We start from the raw sequence: 12686 nt of genomic DNA, 5'->3' as shown, positions 1-12686 counted from the left end.
CAAGGGGTGGTTACTATGTCTTCCTCTCTCCAGATATATCAAGCAAGTGGTATTTAATGCACCTAGACAGCCAGGAGGGAGCATTTTGCACTGTCTGCGGCTTCCACTGTTGAACCTTTGTACACCACCTTGCATCCTATTCGTTTTGCTTTTGCACATCATCCTAATACAGGACCAAAGTAGTATTTGTTCCTTCCTACAGCATGTGAACGTGAAACTGAAAGGCATAAAGAAAGAGAGAAAATAAGCAGTCTAAAGCATCAGAAATTTCCAATCTTACCTACCAGTGCCGATGTAGCTTGCAATCCGAAGAGGGATGTTTATTTTATTTTATTTTTTTTTTTACAAGTTGTCAAAGTTGATTAAATTATTTCAGATGAGAATTTTCTCCCACTAGATTTTAATCAATGAAATGATGGCATACATGCTCTTTTCTATGGTTTGACATCATGGTGTGAAGAATAATCAATTGAAACGATAAGGCTGGCTACCACTGACTAGTGTATTAGCATTATCAGTTTCACAGTAACTGACCTTTTCCCTCTCCGCCTCACTTCTCTTCATCTGTCATGTTTCATTTTGTCAGATTGATTTCCTTTTACTATAACAGTAGGTATGTGTCAGACTTCAAATGCTAATCAGCTCTTACACAGTGTTGAGAAACCACTAACTGTATTTTTTTTTTAAATGGGAAAGTTAATTCTAATTTGGTCCTCCTGAGAGTGTTATAAAATATAAAATGTCACTTGCTACTAGAACCCATTTTATTTTGAAATACTGAACTTGATTTTTAAAATGATACCATCAATATTTGTTACCAATAAAGAAGTTGGTACTTTGATTTAAGAAAGCCTGTTTGCTATGGATTTAAACTCACAAAAAAGTGTCACTTTTTTTTTTTAATTATGATACTCACTTACTTTCATATGTGTCTTTAAAATGTGATCCGATTCTTGTAGGACACGATTTCCGAACAGTAATAAAAAAGCATACTTGGGTGTGTACCCATGCATCCACATCACAGCTTTAGCTCTCTTGTGCCGTGCAGAGCAACCTGAGCGGGAAGCTTAGAGCACCTCCCTTCTTCCCATAATAAATCTGCACCTGAGTCCCTTTAAGCTGTATTTTTTATACAAGTGCAGTGATATAAATAGTCCCTGTCAAAGGTTTTTGGCTATATCAGTGGGAAGCCTAAGTGTTTAAAGTTAAATATAATTTATACCCTGGGAAATGGCACTTGAACAGTGGAGTGTTGTTCACCTTTGTGCATGATACACCACTATAGCTTTTTTCCTCAGAAGTCAACTTAATCATGTCAGTGACATAATGCTAAGTAAGCCATAGCACAACTCCTCTAAGTATGAATAATAAACTTTTTTTTTTCCCCTTCTGATCTTCTGTAATGGGAAAAGAAATTATCTTAAACTTCATTGCAAAGTCTTAAGGGTGTGGGACCTGGCCTTTGTCATAAAATCTACATGTTAATAGGTCAAAAGTCTTCTCTATCCTTTCACTATGACAGCATGGCTGGCATTTTCAATAGAACACATGTGGAGGAAAATAAGACACAATTATTAAGAAATTAACAGGTGAAAATGGGATATTGATTTGAACTGCAGTCAAACACGATATGGTTTTGTATCTTTCATCTAATTTGGAATCATCTTTTGTGGTGGGTTCCTGAATCTTTCCCTATATAGATCTGCCGTCAAGTCCTGACTTGCTTTAGGTTAAAGTCACAGAATCAGAGAGTGGTTGAGGTTTTGCCTTATGATCTACCAATAGCTGTTTGCCACTGTAAAGTCAGCCTATCAGGCTATCCAATTCATGCAAAACTGTGGGAGCTTAAGATGTTCAATTAAGATTGGCGTATTGAATGGGCAAGCACCAAAGTATTATGCCTGAATGTCCTAAAGATTGAAGTACACAGGGACTGCTTGAGTTCCCTTGCAGATGCTTAAATTCTTAAATGAGAGCATCCAAAATGAATTTAAAATGTATTTACACTTTCACTGGCAAACATTGCTAATAGAAATCTGTTTTGTGAGCAGACGGTGGGTTATGCTCTTAGGACATGGTCATCTGTGTGGTGCTCTGCCTCCTATCTGCTTTGTCAGAGTCTGACAGAGGGGCATGCTCTGAATATGTGTTCCTGTGCTTGGAATGTGCCAGCGGCATTGGCCCATGTCATTCAGCAGCGCACTGGCTAGAGCACTTCCCAAGAGCTCAGACATTCTCCAAACTGATTTTCCTGCAATTATTCCAGGAAGTTGTGTGATGAAACTCTGTGTTCTGGGACAACTTTGGCCTTAGCTGTTGCTCGGTTTCCACTTTTCTTTTTACTTAAGTAAAGCTTGAAATCCGGTGAGGCCGTTGCAGAATTGCCATGGAACACTAAATCTCTCCATTACTCAGGTTTCCATTACAGTCCTACTGCTACAGTACTACAGCCCTTTGTTTTGGCAGGATAAAACTTTGCCAAGTGACATGACTGATATTGGTGTGGAAGAAATGGGAAGTAAGAATGAAGATGTGTAGAATAAAGGAGGACAGAACAAAGGGTATTTCTGGTGTTTGGGAGATGTATTCCTGGGTTTGGCATAACATTGCACAGATTCAAAAAGATAATAGAGCATCTTTAGTGATATTTGTGTATTTTTATTTGATTTTCTTCATATAACTTTTTACTAAATAAAAATCAGTTTAACTACTTACCATCTCCAAAAACATCTTCACACTTTCTTGGTACAAAATTTTGTGTACAAGAATAGATCTCATTTAATAAAATTTTCACTGTAACATTGTGCAACTTGAGTAATAGCAAAAATTAAATTATTAGTTTAGCTAAATGTCACTCGTTGAATAGAATGTAAACTTTTTGCAGCTTTCTGTACATGAAGATTCCTATGAAACATTTTCTTCCTGATTATGCCACATTTTCCTGCATACACATAAAATGCTTGTCTTAACATTCATCAGTCTAAACTTCCCCGCAAAAGCATCCTTTTTAAAGAAATGAATTTAAATACAATATTATGTTCCATAGAGGCAAGATGCTATGTCCACGATGAAGAAGTCTGCTCAGAGGAAAGGAATTACGAGGGTTTTTCTATGAAGTTTTCCTGCTTCTTTTTGGATGGGGCTACCGTGTAGAAAGTTGAAGGCTTTACAAATAGGGAAAAAAAATATTCTTCTGGTTAAAAAAGAATATGAAAAATTGTATGAGTATGTTATCTGACTGCTGCTCATAAGGTACAAAACAAGTTGTTTCCATTTATACTGTTATTTTCATAAATTACTTGTTATTTGTATTAAATATACATGAAAGTAGCCTTGGGCTTTTGAAATTTGATAGGAGAGGCTCCTACAGAAAGGTCTTTGTGTGACCTCAGTGTCTGTGACCTGGTAATTATCTTTTTTTAAAGTCTGGGGTTATAAAGGGCTGCTGAGCAGTAACTGAATTATTTTTTTAAAGAGGTCATATTTTAGTTTACTCTTGTAGATTTAAAATTAAAACTTTTATTTATATAAAAGTTATTTATATAAAAATTTTTATTCCATGTTTACTTCCCACTACTATCCATGCATAATAAACTGTCGAGTTTTGTTCTCCTGCTCCAGTAAGTTTCCTTTTGTCAAGACCTATATTTCATAAGCATAACCTCGTCCCACTTCCTCCCCATGTATGTCTTCAAATTGAAGCTTATTTACGGTACTGCTGTGCGTTTTGGAAGCGTAAACTCCTCATCTGTGCCAGCAAGCAAACAAAGGACCCTTAGTACTTTTCACACGTGTGCAAACTACATACATCATCAAATTGAAGGGAAAAATAGAGATCATTACACTGATATTACATGTCATTATTTTATCTTGTCACATCAACCCTCAGCAATTTACCAGGCTTAGGACATTTGGGTCCACAATGGGGCTAATTAACGGGCAGTGTGCTTGCTTACTTTAGAATTTCCAAGTCTCTCGTGGGTGACAAAATAAAATCTAATTATTTTGATATTTTATTAAGTGGTTTGTCAGCCGCTATGTAATTATTTGTTCTGGAAAAAAAGTGATCTGAAAATTATGGATGTCAGGAAACTAGAGCCTGTTGATGATATTTTTGTACAAACAACAATTGCAATGTAAGTCTTGAGGAAAGAGATGAAACAGTATTGTGAGACTACAGTGAATGTTGTTTTTCCTACTGTGTACAATTATATGTAATTAGATCTGTCCTTTTTTTATTATGCTGTCTAAAAAATTAATTCTACCTATCTAGATACTGAATGACCTTGTAAATAAGATAGCAAGATCAACATAGTCTGAAGAAATAATTAGTAACAATTTAACAGAAAGTGTTCTGTTCAGGCTAAATCAATAGTAATGGAGATGAATAAATGGTGGAAACCTTAAGTAATTACAAATCTTTTAAATTATTCTTGAATTAGAAAGCAGAAGAAAAGAACAGATTTAATTACTTACTTTACAGATGCATGAGAAGTGAACTTTCTGAATTCTCTCTTTCTTCTTTCTTTTCTAGAATACATTTCTTTAGGCAGCTGGTGTTCAGTTTCCTGTACCTTGCTGGACTTTTACGCAACTCACTTAGCTAAGCTAGGCATACCAAATCAGGTACTCTGCTTTTTCCCTAAACTGAGTTACAAATATTAACGGGAAGAAGCAGACTTCTTATTGTGTTAACTAACTTATATATTCAAGTTTCAGACTGCTGATTTTCGGCACAATTCCTATTTTTGGCAGCACTCTAAGGAGGAAAAATGATTGTGCTTTTTGGTGTACAGTAGAGAAGAACTTTTAAGAAATACTAAATTTTTAGTATTTATTTAATGGAAATAATAGAATGGCTCAGATTGAAAGGGACCTTGAAGATAATCTGGTTCTAACCCCCTGCCACGGGCAAGGATGCCAGCTGCCAGATCAGGTTGCCCAGGACCCCGTTCTGGTCTTGAACACCTCCAGGGATGGGGCATCCACAGCCTCTCTGGGCAAATATGAACCAATATATTTAGACAGAACATCTGTTTTTTAAAAAATAAATAGTCTGTGGTTTGGTTTTTTATGTTTCTGTACCATGGAAGGTTCTTTGATCTGTTAATATATTGTCCAGATGGTACTTTTTGCATTATTGTTTTTTATTTTGGTTCCAGAAGTATTTCCTCAGGGACTATTGTGATGTATTCCATTAGCTTTAAAAGGTGTGATATCTTCGCAGTCTTTTTCTGTATTTATAAACTGTGCTGTTTTGCAATATTATCCTGATGATGCATCATTAATGAGAAAAGAAATTCTCAAAGGGGAAAAAAGTGTCAAGGCTGACCCTAAAGACACATACTGACAGCTACAAGCAGAAAAAAAACGGAGAGCAGGATGGTACCCTATGGATCACTGTGGAAATGCAAAGGTCAGAGAACCTTAACCTAGGGAGTGCCAATGAGACTCAGGGAGCTCACAAAACCTAACGCTGGTATTTTGATTTTCTTGACCATGTGAAAGAGCGTTAGAAAGACTATACTAAAGCATTTGCTGGTTGACCTTAGTGTTTTCTTGGTGTAAACTCTTCATAGATCATTCTTAGTCAACACCTATGAATGACTGCAGTAAAAGAACAAAAAGGAAACCGTCTTACTTAACGGTTTGGATTATAGACCAATGAGAGATTGACTAATCTTTAAAATAAATGGATGACTTAATTTTGTTTAACCTCTCTCCTTTCTTTTAGCTGGAAAGGCAACTACTGATGCAGAATCAGATGAGAGAGAGACAAACAGCCATGCAGATTGCTTGGACACGGGAATTTCTTAAATACTTTGGGACATTCTTTGGACTTGCTGCTATAGGTTTAACAGCGGGGTATGAAGTTTATTTTCTAATAAAAAATGTAAATTGATTACAATTATATTTTTGTAGTGCTGGATCTTCCTTTTACATTTTATCTGGTAGTTATTTTTATCCAGTAACTGCTCAGAGGTTGATGGAATAACTAAGTGACTCTGTTGATTTCTGTCTGCTTCTGAATGTGATTTAGTTATGTCTGTACTACATATTTATATATTATGTCTGTACTACATACTTATATAAAAGCAGAGACCTGTGACCTGACAATAAAATGATATAGCTGAACTACTAAAAATTTGATGTAAAACAAAAATCGTGTATGTAACAGGAGGGATTTTTGAAAACCATACTATTTTCTTGTCTGAATTGTGATTTAATGAACTAGTCATTAGGTACAAATACTCCATCAGCTGAATTTTTTTAATGTCAGTGAACAAGTACATATATTCTGAAATCTGGTCACTTAAAATTTGAATGAAGAGTGCAGGTTTCTCGTGGGGAGAAAAATACTAGCTAAAAATGTGCATTGCATGTGGAAGAACTTACCTGATAGTACTCTTGTTAGGTAATACGTTTTTCTTGTGCTATGAAGTGATTAGAGGAAATGTAGGAATATTTGTAGTTTTGTGTACATACGACAGATAAAATGCATCTTATGCATTAAGCATTCTCTGTGCACTAAGATGCATTTGGAACAGATTGTAAGGTCTCAATTACAACATGTTGCATGAGGCTAGATGGATATATGCAATGCAACACTGGTTAGATTATCCCATTTCATGTTAAATGTATTAAAAACTCACTTGACACATTTTCTCTAATACCTTTGTGTTGATAGTTGAGCACAGAAGGTCACACAAGGTGACCAGAAGGCAACCAAATTCTTTCAAGGAAATTAAGATGACTTCTTCTTTGATTAAATAGTGTAGAAGGTTATGCAAGTCCTAGACTGTCAAGATCAACCTCAACTAACAGTGCTGATATGCTGAATGTCCTAAATAATTATGGATTTCCTTCTTCTTGTTTTTTTTTTTTTTTTTTTTTTTTAAACAGAGCAATAAAAAAGAAGAACCCAGGAGTTTTACTGCCAATAGTTCCCTTAAGCTTTATATTTGCCTATCAGTATGATATGGGCTATGGGACACTGTTGCAAAGGATAAAAGGTATGTGTGTATGAGTCTGTCTGGTTGATACATAGAACCAAACTTAATATTTCAGATAATCTCTTGCCTTTTTAGAATGACTGGGAGAGAACTTGAAATAGATTTTCTCTTTTTCAGACAAAAATCTCACCCTTTTTTTTCTTTTTTTTTCTTCTGTTACCGTCAGGTCCTTTCTCTGTCAAAGGTTTCTACTTTCATAGCCTTTCCCTGCAGTTCAAACTGTGTTCTGATTTCTCTTTCCCTGATTCAAAAAAAATAGAAAAAAAAGTTTGAAGTTCTAAATAATTCTAAAGTTGTAAATACAGCTGAAGTAAGCATTACATATTTGGAAGCAGTGACACATGTAGTGATTTCCTTCCATATTGCATTCAGATGCTGCTGTTTTGGCAGAGGATAGGGATGGTAAGAGCAGATAAAGGGATACAGACAGGAATCATGCCCTTACACCTTCACGATCAAGGACAGTCATCAGCTGATCATCTTGCCACAGTGCCCTGCTAAGATGGAAAAGAGAAAGGTGAGCCCCAGAAAGTGGGGTCTTGCCTCATGGTTGCCAGTGGTGGACCTGATTAAATGATCGATGTTGAGGATTATGGAAAATCTGATAGATGCTTTAATGTTCACTCTGATTCCTAGTGAGCGAGGCATGCTAAGACAGTGTTCACTGTATGTGAAGACAACACTGGGCCATGGCGTGTCACCTTTGTAAATCATTTTAATTAACTGGATTGACTTTGCATTCTGCTACTGAAACAGACTGCTCTTGGTCTTAACTTCCAGAGCTAAGAGCTAGGTTTCCTAGCTGTGTGCATGTACTTCATTGAAAATAATGATAGAGTAATTAGAAAAACTAAAATATTTACAGCTCTGACAGATGCAAATATATTTGGGCAACACAGCAATGTATATCTATGAACATTTTTAAAACCCCACCAAATACATTTCTTATTTTTTTTTAATATGAATAGGCAGCTAAGCATTGGGAGAAAAATTGTGTGGCTAATGAAATTAATGTTGAAAAATAAAGTAGTACACATTCAGTGGAGAAGCAAAACTTGGAATTTAGGATTTGTTAATTTTTTTTTGAAGAATGTAATTTTCATCCAAAATCTTATGATAATGCAGGTCCCTTGAAAATAGTATATGATATGTTTAGTGAGTTCATGCAGTCCTCTAAAGGGGTACCCCTCACTACCCTCTCAGATAGGTAATGTGATACCCTGTTCAGGTATCACAGTGGTGGAAAGTCATCTTCTTAACTTCAGATCGATTATGGCAACTTCAGTGGTATGCAAGGCATGTGACAAGGATTTTAGAGGAAAGAATAAGAAAAGATATAGAGCCAAATGGACAAGAAGATAAAATGAAGTTTGCCAAACTGCGTATGTCTTTTCCTGGAAAATCAGTTCCGTTTTCCAAAATAAATGTGGTAGATGTACTATAAACTCATGAAAGCATTTAGTGTGGTATGAAGATTAAGTTAGCATGAAGGACATTGAAATCAGTACAAAGGTGAGCACTGGGGTAAAGAGGAGATGTCAAAGGTTTGTGCTTAACATGGATCGCTTGGCTTTAGCAGGATTATAACGAAGATCCTCAAGATTTGGTCTGGATCTACTTTTGTTTCGTATTTGAAATTGTGAGTAGTTAATACTAATACAATTTGTGGATGACAAACTTGATTGATTTTGTCAAGGGAAAGCTGTAATACAAGAACTGATGACCTGAAGAACTGAGATGAATTAGAATTCAATTTGATAAGAAGGACAGCAAGAAGATAGAGACTAATAGGAATTTCTACAATCAGAGCTCACCAGCTGGAAGTAATGAAGAAAGGGTGAAAAACCCCAATGTATTAGGTAATCAGTGAATAATTATAACCCAGTAGTGTGATGAAAATGTAAGAGGATCAAGCAAAGTCTGGGAACATCAGGTGAGAGGTTTTCTAGTGTGGAATCATGGAACGGTTTAGGTTGGAAGGCACGCCTGGAGGTCATCTGGTCCAATCCCCACACTGCTTAAGCAGGGCCAGCTAGAACCAGTTGTCTAGGGCCATGTCCAGTTGGCTTTTTGAGTATCTCCAGGGTTGGAGATTCCACAACTGTAGTACAAATAAAGAATACAGACAGGAAAGTATTGATGCAGAAAAGAGTAATACGTCCTTGGTATTTTCTACATAATTCGGATCACTTCTGTATGAGGAATCTAGAATTAGTGAAGAGTTAAAATTATCAGGGAATGACAAGCTGCCTTGTGAGAGAATTTGAAGTCTGCTTAGCCTTGTAAAAAGACAACAGAGATTTGGGGCTACAGGCCCTGCTTACAGGGTAGGGTAGAATAAAGTAAGGGAGGGAAGTTAATTAAACTTATGACTAATATCAGCAGCAGAATAAAAGGGAATGAGCTAGCTTGAATGAATCTAAGTTGAAAATCAGAAAAAGGTTTATAATTACGTAGAAATCTGGTTCATGAGTTTATTTTTATTTCAAGGTAAAAATTAAGTAGCTGAAGAGAAGGCCTTATGACACAATTGACCTACAGCCACAATGCTTGTTCTTATTACTCAGCTGATACCTGTGCTCATGCCCAGGCTCCTTTCTCAGCTACTTCTCTACTTGCCCATGTGTTCTGTTGGTTCGTGCCGTGCTTCATCTCTGTGATGTTACAAGGGTATACACCATTCCTTTTACTGTTGCCTCTTTAACTGGTCTCTTCCCTCTAGGGTATGCCTGTGTTCAGCCTTAGAGTCAATTCCCCTCTCCTAAACTAACTGCAATTCTTTCAGTATCTCCACAGTTTTCCATTTATCTGTACCACCTTGATCAATAGCCCTGCATCTGCTATCCTTCATTATTTGGAATCAGTCTATGCCCCTAGAAAGTTCCTCTATTTCTGTTTCACCAAGCACTTTTGTCTTTGACCTTGCTTATATTTAATTTACTCTGTCTCTGGTCTACTTGTTCACGTATTTCCTCATGACGTGCCTTTTCAACCACATTGAATTTAGAGGTGTTGGGGTTTTTTTCTGTTGTATAGCTTGGAGTAACTAAAGGTAAAGCTGAGTATATAGGAGGAAGTACTTGTTTTGAGTTCTGTATATGCTGTTGAAAAGTTGTTAGGGTGCCAGGGCCATATCAGACTCACACTGTCGTTTTAGCAGTCACTGGAAGTGGTAACTAGTGTCGTCCTTTTGGATAGTACTGATATGGAGATCCCAAGCACTGTAATACTAACCAAAATTGCAGCTGGAGATTTCAGCATTCAGATTTGTTTTATGGAATGGCTGCAGTCTAGACTGCATGACAGTATTCAGTCAGGTTCATTGCACGGAAGTAGAGCTTCAAGTCACATCTGTAATGATCAAGCTAGGAGATAAGGCATAGGTAAACAAGATTTTTGGCATTGTACCAAATGGCATCAGCCAAAACACATTCTTTGCCTTATCTTCATCCTTTATTATATCACAGTGGACCACCACAACTGATGTATAATGTTCAGACTATATCTTTGTTTTTTGGATTCTCTGTCCTAGATGTTTTCATTCTAACCTTACCCAGAGCGTTCTGCACCCTACAACTTTTCCCTGCTATGCTGCTTAGACTGTATGTTTGGGTAACTGTCTTAGCAAACATTTTTTGTGAGTAGTATGCTTTGGCCAGTGCTTCTTCAAGTCCTGTATTATGCACTTTGTGCCTGTAGACTAACGTTGCTTAGCCTAGATGTGCGACAAGAGAAAGGGCGCCCAAATATGGCTTATCTGGGATAGCGTGTACAGGAAATTTCCTTCTTAAACCATATATACTCTTTCACGTGCATGTGTGACCCACCCTTTTCCCAGACTCACCGAATTCGTGAAATACAGTACAGGGCTGGTGTAAAGTACACCTTTTCCAAAGCGTGTGTTTCATACACCTCTAGGAGACAAATGGCGATAACTCAGTGTAGTTTTTAGGAGAAAGGGGCTAACACAGACAGCAGCAACAGCATAATGGATTGTTTTGGCTGAAGTTCTTTCAAACAAATGCAGCCTGAGGCAGACACTCATTTCAGATCAAACACTTCTGTGTATAGTTATTCCACTAGTCCAAAATTCCTTAAAGACATCTTTGATACTATGATGTCATCAGCTCCTTTGTAAAGTACATAGCTGCAACATGGTATTTTGTTATTCTTGCCCAAAAAAGAATAGCTAAATCAGCTTTTTTTCTCTCTCCCTCTTTCTCTCCCTCTTTCTCTCCCTCTTTCTCTCCCTCTTTCTCTCCCTCTTTCTCTCCCTCTTTCTCTCCCTCTTTCTCTCCCTCTTTCTCTCCCTCTTTCTCTCCCTCTTTCTCTCCCTCTTTCTCTCCCTCTTTCTCTCCCTCTTTCTCTCCCTCTTTCTCTCCCTCTTTCTCTCCCTCTTTCTCTCCCTCTTTCTCTCCCTCTTTCTCTCCCTCTTTCTCTTCTTCCCACTTCATTTGCTTTCTCACAGTATGGGTGAAGAACTATATTTATGTATTTAATTTTTTATTTTTTTCTAAGGTGAAGCAGAAAACATATTGGACACGCAGAACGCTTTGCTAGAACCACCAAAGGGACCACTCACTTTTGAAGACCTGGAAAAAATCAGAAGATCTCAGAGCAAGTTCTTCATAGAAAAATAGGAGGATGGTGTTGAAGTTTAGTATCTGAATTGTAATTGTAATGGTGTTTTGGGACTTAGATGGATCATTAAAATATTGAGAAAATTAAGTGTTTTAAGTGAAAAGTAAATCATTTTTAAAAAATCAGTACATTCTAAAGCAATGATTTTCATACCGGATGTATCTCTTGAAAATATCCATTGTTACGGTAGGATATTTTTCTTGTTCAGAGTGAAATACTGAATTTCCAGTGTCTATTGAGTCTGAAAATAACTTTCACCTGTAGTAAAAATGTGTGGTGCTGACCAAACTGACTATAATCGACAAAAATAAGTTAATTGGTAGTTACAAATTTGTAAAAATATTATTATAATTTTCAAATATATTTGAAGATGCAGAGATCAATTTGAAGTCAGGAATAGACAGTCAACTTCTTTGAAAAACAAGACACTTTTTAGTTGCTGTTCTTTAGGCAGTGAACTCACCATCTCTGCTTCAAATTCTGGAATAAACAGCTTTTATCAGAAGTAGGTTCAGAAGTAAACACGTCACTCACTAACTGTGTGTTTTACTCTTATGAAAAACTGTATTAAAGTATAAGCAGAGATAATTTCTGAAAAAGAGAAAACAAATTATGTAGCTATTTCCTGAATCTTTTTCATGCTTGTTTGACATTCTGAAACTCAGGATAATTTGTTTACATGAAATCAGAGTTTCACTACTAAGATGAATATTAACACAGACTAGCAGCAAGCAAAACTATTAATGTATGTTTTTGTAATGGGTACATCCAAGGGGCCTTACAAGTACTGAAAAACTGAGGGAGTTTTGCATGCCTTTACTGTAGCATGAAATACACTGAGAGAGAATATAATTTTAGTGTATTTTAGTATTCTGATGTTATACTTGGTAAAAAATGCAACTTTCTGTATTGGAAATCATGTTTAAAAATGGATTTTGCTGTGTGTTTTGGATGGAAACTCTTCTAGCATTAATCTAATTGTGGGGATTAAAACAAATGTCCAAAAAGTATCCAGTAAAGAATTAAGCCAAA

The 12686-nt window shown here is 36.4% G+C and overlaps 1 protein-coding gene across 2 annotated transcripts in view; it reads left to right on the top strand.

The window, feature by feature from the left end:
* PLGRKT (plasminogen receptor with a C-terminal lysine) overlaps nucleotides 1-12686 on the top strand; it is a 27412-nt gene extending 14726 nt beyond the window's left edge. For both annotated transcript variants that reach the window (XM_080574467.1, XM_080574468.1), the window contains exons 3-5: nucleotides 5735-5865; nucleotides 6904-7013; nucleotides 11532-12686. In XM_080574467.1, coding sequence (XP_080430593.1) covers nucleotides 5735-5865; nucleotides 6904-7013; nucleotides 11532-11653 — 363 coding nt within the window. In that variant the 3' untranslated portion in view covers nucleotides 11654-12686. The remainder of the gene's footprint in view (nucleotides 1-5734; nucleotides 5866-6903; nucleotides 7014-11531) is intronic.

Source organism: Anser brachyrhynchus (assembly GCF_964034855.1).
Source record: "Anser brachyrhynchus genome assembly, chromosome: Z".
Classification (NCBI taxonomy): domain Eukaryota; kingdom Metazoa; phylum Chordata; class Aves; order Anseriformes; family Anatidae; genus Anser; species Anser brachyrhynchus.
Note: the sequence above shows the minus strand (reverse complement) of the source record. Positions and strands in the feature narration are given on the sequence as shown.